The sequence below is a fragment of the Ursus maritimus genome, unplaced genomic scaffold, assembly GCF_017311325.1.
Source record: "Ursus maritimus isolate PB19 unplaced genomic scaffold, ASM1731132v1 scaffold_9, whole genome shotgun sequence".
Lineage (NCBI taxonomy): Eukaryota > Metazoa > Chordata > Mammalia > Carnivora > Ursidae > Ursus > Ursus maritimus.
In genome coordinates this window covers 13120928-13141672 of record NW_024427107.1, presented here as the reverse complement: position 1 = coordinate 13141672, position 20745 = coordinate 13120928, and the positions used below count along the sequence as shown (strand labels likewise).

At 39.3% G+C, this 20745-nt stretch overlaps 1 protein-coding gene across 1 annotated transcript in view; it reads right to left on the bottom strand.

Moving 5' to 3' along the window:
* CLVS1 (clavesin 1) overlaps positions 1-20745 on the bottom strand; it is a 165806-nt gene that overhangs the window by 37229 nt on the left and 107832 nt on the right. The window contains exon 3 of the mRNA XM_008706729.2: positions 1745-1855. Coding sequence (XP_008704951.1) covers positions 1745-1855 — 111 coding nt within the window. The remainder of the gene's footprint in view (positions 1-1744; positions 1856-20745) is intronic.

Here is a 20745-nt window from a genome sequence, read left to right as displayed (position 1 = left end):
TAGTGCAATTATTGGGTCATAGGGTAGTTCTATTCTTAACTTTTTGAGGAACCTCCATATTGTTTTCCAGAGTGGCTGTACCAGCTTGCGTTCCCACGAACAGCCAACATCTCCAGTTCTTAAAGGATAAGCGATGCTGTGGAAACTGGCCCTGTCTCCTGGAGTGCTATGGAAGAACTCAACAGATAAGAGCCTGGACTCTTTACCTATCAGATTCTGTTCTGTGTCCAGAGCTCCAGAAACTCCTTTCTACCGGACAGCAGCAAGTGTCAATTACTTTGTGGGAGGAATTCCACTAGCTCCTTTCTGAGTAGAAGATGCAGCCACTGGGAACATATTGGGAACAGTCTAGAACACTTCTCTGTCCTTAGCACTGTCCTGAGCCTTCGACAGATTGCAAAATGCTTCCAAATGTCTCTGCCTTCTTAGGCTGGTGAGTTCTAGTTCTTAGTCCCACCCTTGTTTGGGGACAGGAGAATTACCCGTCCCATACCCTGCTGCAATGTTTCCTAAGGATCTGGAAGCATCTGAGGTTTAGGATTTAGGGACACTGCAGAGTGTGTATGTGGGTAGGTGGGGGGGGGCTCACATCATCATTCCCCCCTGCATACTCAGACTCTTCCCCAGCATGGGGTCCCCCGGGTGTAGGGGCATATGTAAGGTGCTGTTAAAAATGACTCTGGTCAGGGGCACCTGGTGGCTCAGTTGGTTAAGTGTCTGCCTTTGGCTCAAGTCATGATCCTGGGGTCCTGGGATGGAGTCCCGCATCGGGCTCCCTGCTGAGCAGGTAGCCTGCTTCTGCCTCTGCCTGTCACTCCCCCTGCTTGTGCTCTGTCTCTCTCTGACAAATAAATAAATAAAATGATAGATAAACAAATAAATTAGAAAAAAAAAGAATGACCCTGGTCAGATTCCCTTGAGAGGTAGTGCACCTGACCCAGAAGGTAACTGAAATCAGAAAATTTGAAAGAAAGGAAGCTAAGTGGTAAAGAGAATAAGAGTCACTGAGTTTGTACCGCATGAGTGGCATTACGCTACCTGCTTTCATATGCTGCCTTTTTAAATTACCCAACAGCTTGATGATCTGGACGTTAGTCTCCCCGTCTTTCTAAATGAGGAAACTGAGATTCAGAGTGAGTGGTGGACAGTGTTCAGTCTCTCGGCTCATCAGAATGCCATGAAAAACCCCGGCTCTGATGGAAGGTGCTAGCCTCCCGAATGTCATCAGCTGATGCAATTAAGACTTTAAAAGCCTTCTTCCTAAAAGCATTATTATTTCTCGTGAAGAATGTTTTCCCAGCCTCCAAAGGTGATGGAGCTGGCAGCGATGACCCAAGAGCCGTGGGGAAGAAAAACGAATGGTAAACATTCTTCATCACGATAATACATTTGCAGGACAAAATGCTAGCTATTAAAATATGCCATGAACGGGAAGCTGCTTGACCCCATACCTCCCTCGAGCACTTACAGTAAAATGGGCATCTGGTATTTGCATGCCTTCAAAGTTTCCTTTGGTTTGTCACTGGGACTCTGAAAATAACCCAGTTCTACTAAATTATTGATTAAATCCAGGCCATTTGCAAACTCCAGCTGAGGCTCAGGGATTACAGAAAAGCAGAAAACCCACAGTGCAAAATAAGGAGAGAAGGAGAGAGAAAGAGAGAGAAGGGATCCAGAGAGATTGGGAGGAGGGTCCGGTAATTGCCCCTCAGCATCCCCCCCGTTGGGTGTTTGTTTGCATTACCCGCTTCCTGGTCTTGTCTTTAAGGAATGGCTTGATGAGCGTGTACAGGGCATGAATGTACCAGGGTTGGTTGACAAAATGAACTCCTCCGAAGCGGGCAGGAAAGCTGTCCTGGGGCGGAAAGAGAGAAATGCATACCAATTAGCACACGTTCCAGATTGGACTGGGCCAGCAGGACCTCAACCCCGGGAACAACCTATTTCTTATGACGGAAGCACTAGCTAATGGTAAGAAAACAAGCAAGCACACGTGTATGCTTCCTGGTTGCTAACATTTCCTCTATTCCCCTTGCCTCCTTCCTCCCCTTTGACTCCATAACTTAAAAATTTTGCATAGGTAGGTGCCAACTCCGTCTTTCCCAAGTCAAAATGATATGACCTCTGACGTGGCTCAGGAGGGTGTGTGACCCAGATAGTCAGGGAGTCCGAATTCTTCCACGTGTCGGGCAACCAAAGCTTCAGTTCCTACAAGCCCTGAGCATATACTCCCTCTTCTACCCTCATTCTCTGCTCGCCAGCTACAACCCTCTCTGCTGGCATTATCAAGGCAACAGCTGAACTTTCTGGGCGTAGGAAGGGACTGGAAAATGATTTCAAAGGATCTGAAGAGCTGGAGCTCTCTGGAATCCACCAACGTCTGACAGCATTTGCTGGCAACGTTTCCACAAATTCCAGAGCTAGCTTCCTCACAGTAGGGCCCAGGGAAGAGTTACTTGTTGATGGATGGGCTGGTTGATTCCCTTCACTGAGGAAATACGGGCCTCCTCTTCTACAGATCAATATATTTTGTATATATCAGGAAATGAGAGCAACTTCCAAATGCTTCCAATTTTAGAATCCAGATCAGGGCACAAGCATATCTTTCAGAAAAACTGAGAAGCTGTTCTCCATGCTTGTTAGATCTACAAAATAAGGGTCCTTGACCATGAAGTCCGAGCTAGTCCCACAGCACCAGGACCTGAGTTCTTGATGTAGGGCTCCCACAGATTGCATTGCGTTCATCTTGGTTAATGGAATTAAAAAAGGAGGAACAACCAATTCGATTTGAATTGCCAAGTGTGCTGCCAATCAATTTCATTGCAACAAACATCTTTGTAAAATGTAAGCAAGAGGAGATGAAAGCAGAAGGAGCCTACGGAACTGAGCTAACGGTTCAGGCAGCAGGTTGATCCCTGAGGGTGTATGAAATGCCTTGCCTGGGTCTTTTTTAGTAACAAGGCAAGAGGGTTATTAACTTTTTTTCAGAGCCCTGTGAGTCTGCAAGATCCCCAGGCATCTTCCACACCGAGACCCAGATCCCAATGTAAGTAACTGAACTGTGTACATAAGGGTTGGCATTTTTAAAAACTTAAAAATTATTTTTGCCTCTACCTAGACATTTTAGGGAATACAAAGGAATTGCATATTTTGAAGATAAATCAGATGATTTGATTAAAAGTCTTTGTTTTGGAGGGTATCTATTTTTTATTTAATTTATTTTATAATTAAAAATGTAATGAAACCACCAGGTAAAGGTAGAGAGGCTTTTTATACGAATTTGTACATGTGTCATAATCTCTCACTATTCTAAATCTGATTTTAAATATGTAAAAGTTCTTAATAAGGCTGTCTTTTCTCTTTTAGGTAATTTGGGAACTAAACATTCTTTGGTGCTTTAAAAAAAATTTAAAAAAGATCATTCCCCAAAGTTTTTCCTTAGCATCAGTGCTAAACATTAACCTCGCTCTTTTTGGTCCTTTTGAACTTGTTACTCAGAAATATAACTCATTATCCCACACTAAGCATGGGTTCTGAAGGACTACAGAAGAAGAGGTGAGGACTATAAAGGGTTTATCTGTAAAACCAGGGCTTTACTATCTTTTTTCAATAGGTCCAATAAGAGGATTTTTATTTCTACTGAGAGCCTGTTGTGTTATACATTTTTAGGTTAGTAAAGTAGAAGAAAACTGTGAATAATACTCTGGAGGCAGTAGGCAAAATCTCAAAGAAAATATTAGCCTTTTAAAAATGTCTAGAGACTCTTAGTTTTAGTCCATGGAAACTCAGTCATCAAAGACATCAAAACTGTCTTCTCTTTGAGCCAGAGGAGGTTCAAAGAAAAAACACCAGCCTGAGACCCAGTCCATTCTCTCTAGGTTGGCCCTGGGTTCAAGTCTGCCAGCTTGAAGGCGTGGGATTTTATTGATCTCATCCAGGTCAGCCAGCAACTATGTGCAAATACATGCATGTAAAATCCTGTGCCTCAGAGGTCTGGGTTTGGGCCAGAGTAGAAACTAGATCTCTTTTCTCCAGGTCTCTCTAAAACATTCAAACGAAAAGTCCTCCTTTCTAATAAAGACAACATGCAAATGTTCTGGTATTCTCAAATGACCCTGCCCACGGTATTAATAAAAGTGTATGTGTGTGTGTGTGTGTGTGTGTGTGTGTGTGTGTGTGTGTGTGAGAGAGAGACAAGGGAAAGATGGAGGAAGGAAAAATAGCAAACACAATCCTCTGATAAGCAATGCCTATCATTGTTGGTGGTGTTGCCTGCCTACCTCACTGCCTCATTAGCAAACGACAGATACAGAGGAGGCAAACCACAGATAAAGGGGAAATGTCTCCTAAGACCCCAAGGGGCTCACTACCCTCATGGAAGTGCATTTTTTAGGGGCTGGAGGAGCCCCATCTCTAGATGGTAGGCCAGGATTCAATGACAGTGTAACACTGTCAGAGTTGTTCATGACTAAGGAGTACATGCTAAAATGTACCCTAGGTTCAAGAACACGGTGTTAATTTCTGTACACTTCATGCATCTGTCAGTAAAAATGCAACACCACTTCAAATTATAAACATACACAAATCATAAAATTTATCCCTAATTTATTTATGAGGTTATTCCCTTATAACAAAAATAATACCCATTCTAGAAAAGTCAAAAATAGATTTAAAAAAAATTTTAGAAAAACTAGGAAATAGAGAAAGACAAGAAAGAAAAAAGAAAAGTCATGTATATTCCCACTGCTAAAGACATACTCCTGCTATTTTCAATCATTCAGGACAGGCTACATTATATTATAATAACACACAACTCCTGCTTTTTATCATTTAAAGCTATAAAGATTTACTTCTTGCTCACACAGAATAGAATGTCCTTGCTGGGTTGGCAGGGAGCCACGCTTGATTTGCTCTCAGTCAGGGATGCAGCCTCACCCATCTGGAGCAGTTCTGCTTGCCATAGCTAAAAGAATCACACCTTAGCTCTTAAGTTAGGCTACCAGAAAGTGGCATTCTTCATCTGTCATATGTTATAGGCCAATTACGTGCCAGACCTCAAATGGGTCAGGAAGTGGGATCCTACCATGTGCCTAGTCAGGGAAAGACCAAAGGTGCAGGTGGACAGCACTAAGGTTATACAAGCTCCTTCCCTTCCTCTCCCTTCCTTTCATTTCCTTCTTTTCTTCATTCTTTCCTTTCCAAATAGGATCATGTTTTTAAAATTGGACTTAATAACTATTCCTTGGTGGCCTGCTTGATGCTTTATCAAATTAAACAAATATAGCATTTATGGGGTGGTGGGGACATAGACAATGGCAATCAAGTAATGATTTGTTTAGTGTCTTTAATTCTTCACTAAAACATCAGAGCATACCTTGCCTCTCTATAGTTCAGCACATAATTATGAGGGCAAGCACATCTTCCAAATTAGTCCTCAAGGCATTCTAACTCCATATTCAAAGAGCACTACCTCTAAATCCCTGCTACTTGGAATACTGACTCAACAACTGACCTACAAATCTGAGTTCCACTCACTCATGTCCAGCATTCCCTCTTTGCTCTCTGAATATTCAGAGTAAGGCTGTTCTCATCCATGTGTCATGTTTCCTATATGAGATAGCTATTAAAGTATCTAAGTGTTACTAAGATAAGGATCTGATATCAGAAAGTGTGAAAAGTAGAATAACGCTGACTTGAGGTAAGTGGAGGAGGAGCCAATGACCAAGAGAGTGATAGGGAAATAAGGAATAGGTCTGAATATACAGGGAAAATAATTTTTAAAGGAACTGGAAAAGCCAGTTGATGGGGATAAACTCAACTATGAAAGGGAGGAGATGGAGGAAATTCCACTATACATGACTCTCACAGTGGAGAGTCTCTCATATTGCAGATGGGCCTTCAGTGTGGAGAATAAGAGGGTAAACTAGAGACATATAACACTATGGATGTGGCCAGATCCTTTCAGAGTAGTAGGTACCTGGGCAGAAGGAATAACTGTTGAGCTCAGAATTGCAGCTAATTAAAGAATCAGGGCCAGCTCTCTGGAAAGAACTGTTAATGCCCTGATTGTCACTAACCAAAAGAGATGTGCCTTGTAGGAACTGCAGAGCTGCCAAAACCTTCCTGAGATATCATGATGCAGTGGCCACTGACCAGATGTTCATTTGTGCCAGCATTCAGATTTTATTACTACGTAGCATCCAGTCCCCTGCATGCTAGTAATGAGGATACCCTCTCCTTCCCCACTGGGAGGCTGTCAGAAGAGCAGACAATCAGGACTTTTGACTGTCATCAAGTGGTAATGAAACCACTGCCACCATGGTGTCAATGGACACCATGTGGGTAGCCAGAACTCCTATCCCTGCCCAGTAGTAATGAGGAGGTCCCCTTCTTTGAGTGTCAGCAGAGGTCAAATGAGAACCTGGATGTCTACCTCCACCTAGCAGTAATGAGGCAGCATACCCCCCTTTTCTGGTCAGAGTGGTATCCAAAACAAACAAACAAATGAAAAACAAAAACAAAACAAAACAAAAAAACAAGAAAAACTAAAACTGAAAGTTTATGTAAGATCCAAAATTTCAGAACATAATACAGAAATATCCAAGTTAAAATAATAAAAATTACTTTTCATATCGAGAACTAGAAAAATCTCCAACTGAATGAAAAATGAGGCCTACACCAAATGACAGAGATGTTAGAATTAATTGAAAAAGACTTTAAATTATCCATCATGAAAAAAGGCTTCAACAAACAATTATGAACATGCTTGTCACAAATGAAAAAAATAGAAAAATTCAGGAAAGAAATAGGAAGTGTTAGCAAAGAAATAGAAAATATAAAGGAGAACCACAATTTGAAATTCTGAACTGAAAAATAGAATAACCAAAAGAAGTAGTTGAAATTCAGCAGATGGGCTCAACAGCAGAATGGAGGGGACAGAGGAAAAAGTTAGTGAACTGAAAGATAGAACAATAAAAATTACCCAATCTGAACAACAGAAAGAAAAAAGACCTTAAGGAAAGCAGACTCTTAGGGACCTGTGGGCCTATAAAAAAAGATCTACCATTTGTGACATCAGAGTCCTAAAAAAGGGGAGTAAGAGGGCAAAGCTGGAAAAGAACTCAAAGAAAGAATGGCTGAAAACTTCCAAAATGTAGCAGGAGACATAAACCTACAGATTGAAGAAGTTAAGCAAACACCAAACAGTATGAATTCAAATAAACTGATGCCAAGACACATCATAACTATATTTTTGAAAACTAAAGACAGAATATTGAGGGTCTCCAGAGAAAAACATTATCTTGCCTATAGCAGAAAAACAAATGAAATGACAGCAGATTTCTCATTAGAAGCCATGGAGACCAGATGGAAGTGGCACAATATTTTTTAGGTGCTGAATGCAAAGAACCAAAAACCTAGAATTCTATACCCAACAAAAATATCCTTCACAAATGTGGGGGAAATCAAGACATTCTCAAGTGAAGGAAAACCAAGCAAATTTGTTGACAGCAGACGTACCCTGAAAGAATGGTTTAAGGAAATACTCTTCAGCAGAAAGGAAATGATGAAAAAAACCTTGGGTCATCAGGAAGGAAGGAAGGAAGGAAGGAAGGAAGGAAGGAAGGAAGGAAGGAAACAGCAACCAAAAATATAGGTAAATATGATAGGCTTTTCTTCTCCTCTTTAGTTTTCTAAACTGAAGGAAAAATCATGACCCTGTCTAATGTGGTTCAAAATGTATGTTGGGGAAATACTTAAAACAATTATATTATAAATTGGGGAGGAAAAGGGATATAAAGGGAAATAGGTTTCTATACTTCACTTGATAAAATATCGATATCAAAAGACTGTGATGTTATAAATGTATCGTGCTATACCTAAAACAATCACTAAAAAAGCTGTACAATGAGATATACTCAACAACATCATAGATAAATAAAAATAGAATGCTAACAAAAGTATAAGTAACCCAGTGGAAGGGAAAAAAGAGAAAATAGAAATGTAAAACAAAGAGAACAAAGAGAAAAGAGAAATTAAAATGGTAGACTTAAGCCCTAACAAGTCAATAATTCATTTAAATTTAAATGGTCTGAAAACCGCAGTTAAAAGACAGGCATTGGCAGAGTGAATTAGAAGATATACTGTGTGTGTGTGTGTGTGTGTGTGTGTGTGTGTGTGTGTGTGTGTGTCTGCTTATGTTGTCTATAAGAAAGTCACTTCACAGATAGCTACATAGGCTGCAACATATATGAAGTAAAAACCAATAGAACTGAGAGAAGAAATAGACAAATCCCCAAATACTGGCAAATTTAACATCCATCTTTCAACAATTGGTAGACTTTTAGAGAGAAAATCAGTGAGCATATAAAGAAACTCAATAATGCCATTAATAAACAGGATCTAATGGATATGTGTAAAATATTCCATCCATTAGCAGCAGAATACGCTGACTTTTTAAGTGACCATAGAACATATATCAAGACAAACCATACCTGGGACATAAAAAACTGCAACAGTGTTAAAAGAAGTGAAACCATACAGAGTATATTCTCTGTCCATATGGAATCAAACTGGAAATTAATAACAGAAAGATAACAGGAAAATTTCTAAGCACTTGGAAACTAAGGAACACATGTTTAAATAATTCATGGATGGGTCAAAGAAGAAGTCTCAAGGGAAATTTAAAAATGCATGGAACTGAAGGGAAATGAAAATACAATGTATCAAAATTTGTGGAACACAGCTAAAGCAGTGCTGACAGGGAAATTTATAGCACTAAACACATACATACAAAAAGAGGAAAAATCTTGAATCAATAAATTAAAACCCCCACCTTAAGAATGTGGAAGGAGAAGAGCAAACTAAAGCCAAATCAAGGAGAAGAAAAGAAACAATAAAGAGCAGAAATCAATGGCATTGAAAATAGAAAAAAAATTTTTAAAAATCCATGAAACAAAGGGCTGACTCTTTGCAAAGGTCAATAAAATAAACAAACTTTTAGTTAGACTGACAAAGAAACAAAGGGAGAAGTTGCAAATTACCAAGATCAGAAACAAAAGAGCAGATATAGCTACTGACTCTGCAGACATCAAAAGGATAATCAAGGATTACCACAAGCAATTATACACACATATACGTGACAACTGTCAAGAAATGGACCCATTCCTCAGAAAACACAAACTACCACAACTCACCCAATATGAAACAGGTAATTTGAATAGCCCTTCACTATTAAGAAAATCATTACATTTGTAATTTTAAAAGTTACCCAAACTAAACCATTGGACTCAGTTTCACTGGAAGATTCCACTAAACTATCAGAGTTAGCACCAATTCTACACAATCTCTTCCAGAAAATACAAGAGAAGGAAACACTTTCTGATTCATTTATGAAGCTAGTATTACCCTAATGCAAAAACAATACCAAAAAATAAAATTGCAGACCAATATCCTTCATTAATATTGTTGCAAAAGTCCCTAACAAAATATTAGCAAACAGAAATCAACAATATATAAAAAGAATTATATACTATTAATGTGGGAAACAAAGGCAAAAGAAAAATTAAATTTCCTTCCTACCTACAGCCCACGAACAAGTCCTTGAAACAGGTAGAGGGACATTCCTCTAGGAACTCAGCTGCCTCATTGTTAATACTTTGCTAAAGGCAAGAGGCAATCTTGGGCTGACCCCCAGTCCTGTAAATCCACTTTAACTTATAAAAATTCCTTTGGAAACTTCCTTTACCTCTACGCCCCAAGAAACTTATTGACAATCATCCCCCAAGCATATAACCCACCAATATACATCTGAAGGGTCTCATGACTAAGGTTTTGTTAGACGGTAATAAATGACCTTTTTCCAACAATAGCTAGCCCCCTCAAGGTCCTGGAAACCTTGCTTCCAAATTCCTCAGAGAAACGTGCCCTATCCCTAACCCCTTCCCAACTTAAAAGTATATAATGGGCCACTCCTCAGGACCCTGAGTCCAGCTCTTTCTGCCCATGGGTCCTGCCACATGCAAAAACCACGTTTTTGCACCAAAGACGTCTCAAGAATTTTTTCTTGGCCATCGGCTTCAAACCCTAACATCTTTCCTATATCACTATGATAGAGTGGGGTTTATTTTTGGGACGCAAGACTGGTTCAGTATTTAAAAATCAATTAATTGAATAACCAAGTTTTTCTGTGTTTGATATCTTGACATCTGGGGACTTCCAGATGAGGAAGGAACTGCCTCTTGGATGATTCTTCAAGCAAAGGACTCAGCAGAAAGCACTCCTTTCATATGCAAACTAACCAATCCAGCACCCACATCCCAACTGCCTCCTTTATCAAACTCTTACATTCCAGGCCACTATTCCTCTGCCCTAATCACCCCCAGGGTCAGGTATTAGCCAATTAAGGACAGCTCCTAAATCCAGGAAATCCAAGAGTCCCCTGAAATTATTCAAACTAGCCTAAATCCTAAACCTGCTTAGCCCCCTTTCCCTGCCTTGTTCATTTCTTCCCATGCAAATCACAATTAAGGCTCTTGCCCAAGTTTTCTCCTCACTCCCTCTGCCTCCTGACTAACCACAAGGCTTCCTCTTGTGCCCTTCTCATCACGGTGTGCCATGCCCTTGCTTCTAGGGATCTGTGAATAGAATGAATTTCTCCTTTCATGACAGTCATTTCCATGTCTCTATGTTTTACCAAACCTGATTAAGACAAATCCCAGGTGCCGTTACAACAGTAATCCCGTGTTTTAACAGGCCAAAGAGGAAAAAATTACATGATCTTATCAAGTGATGTAGAGAAAGACTTTGACAAAATTCAACGCCCATTCATGATCAAAACTCTTGGAAAAATAAGACTCTATTTGTAGATAACATGATTATCTACATAGAAAATCCCAAGGAATCTATTTAAAAAAACCAAAAACCAACCCTCCTATAACTAATGAGTTCATTAACATTGCAGGATACAAAATAAACATACAAAGAATCAATTGTATTTCTATGTACTAACAATCAACAGAAAGACACCAAAATTTAAAAAATGCATTACTATTTACAATTGCTCCAAAAATTAAATGCTTAAGTGTAATGCTAACAAAACATATCCGGGATTTGTATGCTGAAAACTACACAATGCTGATGAAAGAAGTCAAAGATTTAAATAAAAGAAGAGACATATTATGTTGTGAATTGAAAGAAAACAGACTAAATATGTCAATTCCCCTCAAATTGATAGACAGATCTATCTGCAGTATCTACCAAAAGCCAAGTGAGATTTTTTTCTGTAGACATCAATAGAAACATTCTAAAATTTATATGGAAGGGCATAGACCCTAGCATAGTTAAAACAATTTTGCAAAGAAGAATAAAGTGGAAGAAATCATTCTACCAAATTCAAGGCTTATTATAGCTGCAATAATCAAGACTGTGTGCTACTGGGGGAGGGAAAAACACATGGGTCAATGAAACAGAACATAGAACTCAGAAATAGAGCCACACAAATATGCCCAACTGATTTTTTACTAAAGTACAAAAGCATTTCAATGGAAGAAGAAAGCTTTTGGATAAATAGTGCTGGAGCCCCTGGATTTCCATCCGCAAAATAAATGAACCTGACTTAACCTACACACCTCATACAAAAATTAACTGAACAATGCATCATGGACTTAATAGTAAAACAGGAAACTATACAGTCTTAGAAAAAATGTTGGAGACAATCTTTAGGGTCTCAGACTAGACAGAGTTTTTAGACTTGTCCCCAAAAGCATGATCCATAAAATGAAAAAAATAATAAATCAGATATTGTCAAAATTTAAAGCTCTGGCTCTGTAAAAGTTCATGTGAAACAGTGGAAAAGAGAAGCTACAGAGTGGGACGAAATATTTGCAAACCACTCATCTCACAAAGGAATAATATCTAGTATATATAATAGGGCTCAATCTCACCAGTAAAAAGTCAAACAGTCCAATTAAAATATGGACAAAAGACATGAAGGGACATTTTACCCATGGAAATATAGAGATGTCAAATAAGCACATGAAAAGAAGTTCCATATCATTAACCATTATTGAATTGCAAATTAAAATCACAATGAGATATCACACTACAAACTTACCAAAATGTCTTTAAAAAATGAAAACACCAAATGCTGGTGAGGATATGGAGAAATTTGCTCACTTTTACATTGCTGCTAGGAATGTAAAATGGTACAGTTACTCTGGAAAACACTTTGGCAGTTTTCTGAAACATTAAATATACAACTACCATACAACCTAGCAATTGCCCTCCAGAGCATTTATCCCAGAAAAATAAAAACTCGTGTCCACAAAAAAACTGGCACATGAATGTTTATAGCAGACTTATTTGTAATAGCCCCAAACTGGAAATAACCTAGATCTCCTTCAATGAGTGAATGGTTAAACAAATTGGTACTTTCCTGCTGTGGAATCCTACTCAGCAAGTAAAAGGAACAATTACTGATACACACAACAATCTGGATAAATCTCCAGAGAATTTTTGCTACATGAAAAAACCCCATCCCGAAAGGTTACATACTGTATGATTCCATTTATATGACCATTCTTGAAATGACAAATTTATAGAAACAACAGATTAGCGGTTGTCAGGGATAAAGGAGTGGGTGAGGGTTGAGGGAAGAGGGTGTGGTTATAAAGGGGTAACATGAGCAATCCTTATGGAGATGAAAATGTTCTGTATCTTGACTGTATCAGTGTCAATATTCTGGTTGTGATATTGCTGTATAGTTTTGCAACACACTACCAAGTGGGGCAAACTAAATAGAGACTCCACGGGACCTCTCTGTATTACCTCTTACAACTGCATGTGAATCTATAATTATTTCAAAATAAAAATTAAAGAATGTGATTATTGTGAATATTTCAAAACTCTCCAAAGTGGAAGTAGCCATTTTTAAAGTATAGTAGAAGCATTTCTAAGGATGATCTTTTCTGCCTTACATGAAGTGTTAAACAAAAAAATGCCGAAGTAAATTATAAGGCACAAGATACATTGCAGGACATTCTAAGGGGCTCTTCTTTATCTTCTTCAGGAGTCTTGGACTGTGTTCAATGATTCTTGCAATCCACTAGGAATGTACTTTATTTTTTAATGGGCACTTCCTTTGCACTTCATTTTCACACTGGCACTATTCAAGCATCACTCGGCTGCATTTTCTTACGTTTGATTGGGATTTAGGAGCAACATGACAGAATCCAAACTACTTCTTCTCTCTTCTTTGACAATCAGATACAGATGTTCCTGGTGGCAGTTGACCGAGTTTCCTGCTGGATAATGAAGCACTTACTAGTGCCATTTTCTAAGATTTGTAATGCCTGCAGGCGAACATACTTCATAACAGGGCTCAAAACACATCTGACCTCAAAATCACATTGGCCTGTGATGCCTGGGGGACTTCACTCACAAGGACTGCCCTCTCAAACCCTCAACCTTTCTCGCCTCTTCTGCTGCCCTTATGTGAAAATTAGAACAGGACCACTTCAATTCACAAATAAATGAACTCCCCCCATCTATTAAGATTTCTCTGAAAACCAAACGCAAAGAAGAAAAAGGAAAGGATGAGCCCATGAGCTGTCTCTCAGACCTTCTGCCTCCTTCCCTTTAGCAGCTCTGAGTGGCTTTCAGGACATTGGCAGATGGCATCCATTCATTCATTTAACCGCATGTATGTAGGTCTAGAGGCAGCATCAAGCCACACTCATGGAGTTGGCTTTACCTATTCAGTTTATGCATGTCCTACTAATGACACCCATTCCCCACATCGAAGCAGACAGATAAAAACATTTTCAGCTGCATAAATGGGCTTCACTGATGCAAGAGAGCCTTCTAAAAATGCTATATTTCATGCTGATGGGTTTTTATTACACCACGTGGTAGTCATTAGTGTGAAAGTCACATATACACATATTTGCAAGGAAATGGAGAGTTCAGGCCATAGCAGTTACACACCAAATGCTTTATATATATCAGTAGCAAGCATGAGAGAGGAGAGGACGTGCTTATTAGCAAGGCAGCTGGGGTATGGATTTTCTTTCAATATGTGCTCCTAGAAGTCATTGTTGACTTCTGAGAGGCTGTACTGACCTGGTTTTCTCTTGAGGTTAGGGAGAGCTTGGGTTTTCTTCATGCAGATTTGAATCAGGACAGGCTAGAGGATAAAGTTTTATCTACAGATCCTGGAACAGATTGGCAATTCTCCTAATCACAGTAAGCTAAGCTGACCTTCTGTCAAACGAACCAGACCAGTAAATCAAACTCAAAACCTTCCCTGGCTGCAACCTAAGCAATATTCTTTGACGATCTTTTTCATATTCAATTCTGTTCAACAGTTCAACAAGCAGTTATTGGGTTCCTCTTATGAGTAAAACGCAGGGGTGCAGGGATATAGGAGACACCCTCCTTGTCTTCAGCCGGTTTATGGTCCAGTGGGAGAGACAGGGAAATGACAATCCTTTCAGGGCAAGACACAGAATTCATTTATGTTCTGTGTTCTTCCTCAAAGCAGAACTAATAAACAACTCAGCTAGTCTGAGGTGAAGATCAGGGGAAGGCTGGTTTATCCTACAGAGGCCAATACAAAAGCTTTATGTAAAAGAACTAACAGAAAATGTATGTGACTATGTTTGAGAGCCTTCAGGACTTTATTTGCCATTGGGAGTCCCTACATTTGCTTAGCATCACTATGTTCTAAGAATAAGCTTATAGATGATCTCTATTTTTTTTTAGAGAAAGAATCTTTTTTTTAAAGATTTTATTTATTTATTTATTTGACAGAGAGACAGCCAGTGAGAGAGGGAACACAAGCAGGGGGAGTGGGAGAGGAAGAAGCAGGCTCCCAGTGGAAGAGCCCGATGTGGGGCTCGATCCCAGATCGCCGGGATCATGCCCTGAGCCGAAGGCAGACGCTTAACAACTGTGCTACCCGGGCGCCCCAAGATGATCTCTACTTTAAAACATAAAAACATAAGAGAAGGAGGGAAGGAAGGAAGGAAGGAAGGAAGGAAGGAAGGAAGGAAGGAAGGAAGGAAAGAAGGAAGGAAGGAAGGAAAATAGCTCAAAAATCATTTCATGATGCATACCTGTTAAATTTTTACCAAGATAACAGAAAATGTGACTGTAAATTTAAAGAATATCTTGATTACACCTCTTGCCTGGTAGGAAAGCCTTTAGTAACAAGAAAACCAAGAAAAGCCCAATTACTTTTTTTTTAAACTTCCTACTTCATAGAGCTGCACATAGGAGAACTGCATCCTTCTTTGGCTCTGGCAATCTCATTGCTGGCCAAGCAAGATGAGCAAAGGGGTGACCATGACTGCTGTCAGAGGAGGGAGGAGTGAAATGCAAGCACATCCAATATGGTCACTCTTGAGTCTGCAGAGCTGAGCTCAAGAAATGGAAACTTAATTTGCCATAAAAATCACTTCCAGCTTCTCTAACCACAATGACCTTTAAAAGGGTCTATATCTGACTATTAAATAGCAAATACATTGTGGTAGGTACACAATATTTCATCTTCAAGTTTCCCTCGGGGACCCTAAGTGGTAAACAGATGATTGTTGTTCATTATTTAAAAGCCAGTTCATGGAGAAACCCAGGTTACTTGAATCGCTGGTTTGCACAGGAAATCAATGCCAGAAGATACAGTATCGTTCATATGATTCAACCTGCCATTTAGTACTTGAACTCACAAAATCATGGTGTCTCTTAGAGAAAGAAGCATTGTGGAAATGACACAGAAATCATTCAAAGCAAAGTTTTCAGCTAATGGTAAGACTTTAACCACACAAATGTCTTTGGTTTGTAACTAAGGTTGCAATAAACAAGGATAATAAAATGTTAAAGTCTTAATAAGTACAATTTAGGAGAAAACACTAAAATCAATAAAGGTAATATAATAGCTAAGAATTGGGCATTTAGTATCTACCAGGAGGTTTATATATGTTAACTCATATAACACTTATGACAATATTATGTAGGTATTACATATGTATCATATTATCTATGTAGTGTACCAATTTTATAGATGAGGAAGAATAGCCTTACTCAGAGTAGTTAAATATTTGGCCAAATTCACACATCAAGTAAGAGATTGAGTGAATTTGATTCCAGACCTGTCCATTCTTTGGTCAAAGTTTTTATCTCTCTACTATAGGCTCATTTAAACTCTTGACATCAGCAAAATCTTGACTGTTGACTATCTTCATGTGGGTTTTAAGGATGCATATGCTTACTAACTCAGGTAAGATTAATCAGATCAGTAAGATTAATTCTGTTGTTATTAGAACAGAATGAACAAAATATTCAAAAGGACTCTATAAGTTTTAAAGATAAATCTGAATATCCCCATATTGGTCTTGCCTTATTGGGGAACATTGTACTTTTTATAGCATAGATATATTCATTTTAACATGGCCTTACTCTGCAGGAGATTTGAGTCAGCTAAAAATTTTCTTGTATTGGTGCACATTTCATTTTGCAATCACTAAATACACATCACTTCTCCATTTCAAAAACTACCAATAACACCTGTCAGAACAGCTAAAATCAAAAACACAGGAAACAACAAGTGTTGACGAGGAAGTGGAGAGAAAAGAAACTTCTTGCACTGATGCAAACTGGTGCATCCACTCTAAAAAACAGTACGGAGTTTCCTCAAAACCTTAAGAAGAGAACTACCCTCTGATAGTAATCATACTACTGGCTATTTACCCCCAAAATACGAAAACACTAATTCAAAAGGATGCATGCACCCTGATGTCTACTGAAGCACTATTTACAATAGCCAAATTATGGAAACAGCCCAAATGTCCATGGATAGATGAATGAATAAAGAAGATGTGGTATATATATATACAATGGAATATCATTCAGCCATAAAAACCCCCAAAATCTTGCCTTTTGCAATGACGTGGATGGAGCTAAAGAGTAAAAGAAATGTCAGTCAAAGAAAAACAAATGCCAATTGATTTCAGTCATATGTGGAATTTAAGAAACAAAACGAACAAGCAAGGGAAAAAAAAGAGAGAGAGAGAGACAAACCAAGAAACAGACTCTTACCTATAGTGAATAAACTGATGGTTACTAGAGGGGAGGCATGTGTGGGGGGTGGGTGAAATAGGTGATGGGGATTAAGAAATGCACTTGTTGTGATGAGCACTGGGAAGTGTTGAATCACTATATTGTACACCTGAAACTAATATAACACTGTATGTTAACTATAATGGAGTTAAAATTAAATTAAATTAAAATAAAATAAAAAACTACCAAGAATGCATTTCCAAATAAACAGTAGGTAGGGTTCTGTCAGGACAGGCTTAGACAATGTATAAAATTGGTGGTACTGCTTCTTTCTCCTTGTAATGAAATTGGTACAGCTCATCAATACCTTGGTCTCCTCTTCCTGGGATCCCAGCTAAACTACATTTCCCAGTCCCCTTGTTACCAGAAGACACATAGGACTACGTTCTGGAGAATGGAATGTAGGTAGAAGTAAGATCCACCACTTTCAGTCCCAAACATAAAATAGCTATGAATCTTGCATGCTCTTTCTCTCTTCTCTATGTGGCTGGAAGTGAAGGACTCGGGGGCTCTAGAAGATAAGGTAGCCCTACAATGCAAGAAGCCCCAACCTATGGGCCACTTGCTGGAGGTGAGATCCAAGCCCAGTAGAGCTGCCTAACGAGGGACAGCAGTAGAGCATTTTGTAGGAGTGAGAAAAAAACTTTCATTTTGTTGGTAAAGTTAGACATAGCATAGCTTTTCCTGCCCTGATAAGCTCAGACTCTAACAATGAAGGGTAGGGGAAATTTGGGCTATGGACATGACTTGGGACTTACCAGCTTGTAGATGATATTTAAAACTGTGAATTTTGGGGTGCCTAAGAGGCACAATTGGTTAAGCGTCTGACTCTTGGTTTCAGCTCAGGTCGTGATCTCAGGGTCTTGAGATCAAATCCCGAACCAGGCTCTGCGCTCAGCAGGGAATCTGCTTAAGACTCTGCCCCTCCCACTCGTTTTCTCTCTCTCTCCTCTCTCTCATATAAAATAAATAGATCTAAAAAAAAAAAAATAAAATCATGAACTGTCTGAGGTTACCCAGGAAGTGAATGAAGATAGAGCAAAGACTGAGCCCTCAGCATTGTCGAGTTTAAAAGGCAAAAACATGAGGAGAACCTAGGATGGATGTGTGAAGGGTGGCCAGTCAGGCAGGAAAGACAGCCTCGTCCTGGAGTCCAAGGAGTATTTTCAGACTATCTCAATATTTTCACAGTTGACAGAGCATTCAATGGTGTCAAATTCTTCTGAGAGGCTGAGTAAGATGAAGGCTGAGAAATGTCCCTTGAATGTGATGATGCAAAGGTCCCTGCCTTTAAAGAGCTTGCCTTCTAGCTGGGAGGGAGACAGAGATAATCAACAGCACCATAGTAAAAGCTAGAAGGTGCTCCATTGGAAAACAAACAGGGAAGAAGGCTTAAGGAAAGGTCAAGGAAAGTATCTGAATTTTTAAAAAGTCGGTCAGAGCAAACCTCTCTGAGAAAGTAACCTGTGAGTAAAGCCGAGGGCTATGTGGGAAGCCAGCCAAGTGTTTGCCCCGGGGCTAGTGTTTCAGGCAAGAGAACAAGGTAGAAATCCAGTGGTGGGAGCATCTCCGCCACGTGTGAAGAAAGGGATCAACTAAACCTGCATTCCCAAAGTAAGCACGGCAGAATATTAATTCTGAAGGGTCTCCCCCTACAAAACAGGATTCCAACTTAAACACCGCAGCCTCAGCGTTCTCTTGGGAAGTACGGGGACACATCTGTCTATTTAATTAAAACCTTTGAAAACGTCTGGTAGCAAAGAAACCCATTGAACTTTAACTCCTTGTTGCCCATGCGTTCTACACTATAGGGCTTTTTTGGAGGAGTTTATCTATTAACCAAATTAATATTCTAGGAGACCCACAAGGAGAAATTCTGGACTTACCTGTCTGTGTAAGTCAGAAAACAATGTGCTTCAGGTGTCAGACCTGTCAGATCTGAGTCGGCAGTGTGACAGTTTAAATATCGTCAGATACTATTTTAGACGAATCTATCATGAAATCATAGAGTTGTCAGGACAAGTATGTGATTTCAAGAAATTATTTTGTCTCCTTTTTAAAGTTAGAACTGCATTTGAAGATCTGTCGTATTCGTATTTCAGCCAGCTTGCTCCTGGTCTTTAGAAAGAAGGACCCACTGATTTCTGGCTCTAACTGAGTAAGACCAGGGAACCGAGTCTCCTGAGGAAGCTGTTTTTCCACTCCAGTTCTTTGATCTCGTTCCTAGGAAAGAGCTGCACCATCCATTAGACTTTAAATGACACCGAGTTTGTCTGAGGTTAGGATAGAGCATAACCTTTTCTTTAAATGGGAACATATTGAGCACAGGGTTGGTGTCATCTCGAGAGCAGGATGCTGACCGTAGCCGAGCCATAGAGACAGCTGGCAGGTCACTGTGACCTGGGACCCTGGAGAAGAGCCAGGCCAGACCTGAACAAAGCCTCCTATTGAGTCCAACACTCATTTCGTACATGTGAAAAATACCGCCTTTTACTGCCAAAATAGGAGTTTGCTGCTTTGCTGAGTGAAAAACAAAAACAAAAACATGCTTTGAAATTAGAGGGCAAAACAAGTGACCTTGGGGGGGGTTATTTCTTTTTCTTTGAAAAGCTATCCCAGAGACCTCTTCTTTTTGCTTACCCGTCTGCCATGCCGAATGGGGCCTATATGGACTTGTAACCACTTAATTCCATTACCCAAAGAAAATTCTCACTCAATCTCTCGAGATCTGATACATTAATATACTTATGATTCATAAAGGCATCTGCAAAAGAGTTTTGACAGGTATGTAGACTTCACAACAGTCTTTATACATTTATGTGTGTGTTGCTTTGGTCTGAGTGCTGTTTTAAGGCACAACTTGCAAAGCACAATCAGCTCCTTAAGAAATGTTGACCATTATAAATACTTGAGTAATTTTTTTCATGGAAAGCACACTTACATTGATAGTTTGAAAAAAATGATAGAAACTATCCCAGAGAAAACAGCTCACCGGTAGGATTTGTCAAGTTTTAAATTCTACCGTTTGTGCTTTTAACTCAGCTATGAGAATCTTCGAGAATTTAACAACCGTGTAAAAGAAGATTATTACCAATAAAATTACATATTTTCTATTAGACAGAATTTACCACCACCATTGTATTATGCCTTGGGAAAAATGGTTTTCCTGGTTTTTATTGGTAAAACAAATACGTATAAGTATTTTATACTTTGTACTAGCAAGAAACACTATACTTATTGAAAGATTGCAGATTAGAATCTTGCAGAGTTAACTAATATCTTTAAGAAAATGCTTTTAAATATAATGACATCAGGCATGTGCACACACACACACACACACGCAATCTGCAGGGTAACATCATCAGGGCTCACGATCAGGGATTCCTGGTGATCAGGGAGCATCTCAATCAGTTCCAAGGGGAAGAAGGTCTTTCGACATAAGTGCAGTCAAACCTGCTGTCTTGGCTACACGCTTGCCATGGAGTTCTTACTTAAGAAATGAGAAATCCATTACTTGAGGGAAAAGACTCTCAAAGGATATATCATGCTTCCAGGAATCTTACTTAGAATGTTATCATGCTATCCTAATAACTCAGGGTATTAACTCAGGATGAAAATTTTTATTTTACTTCC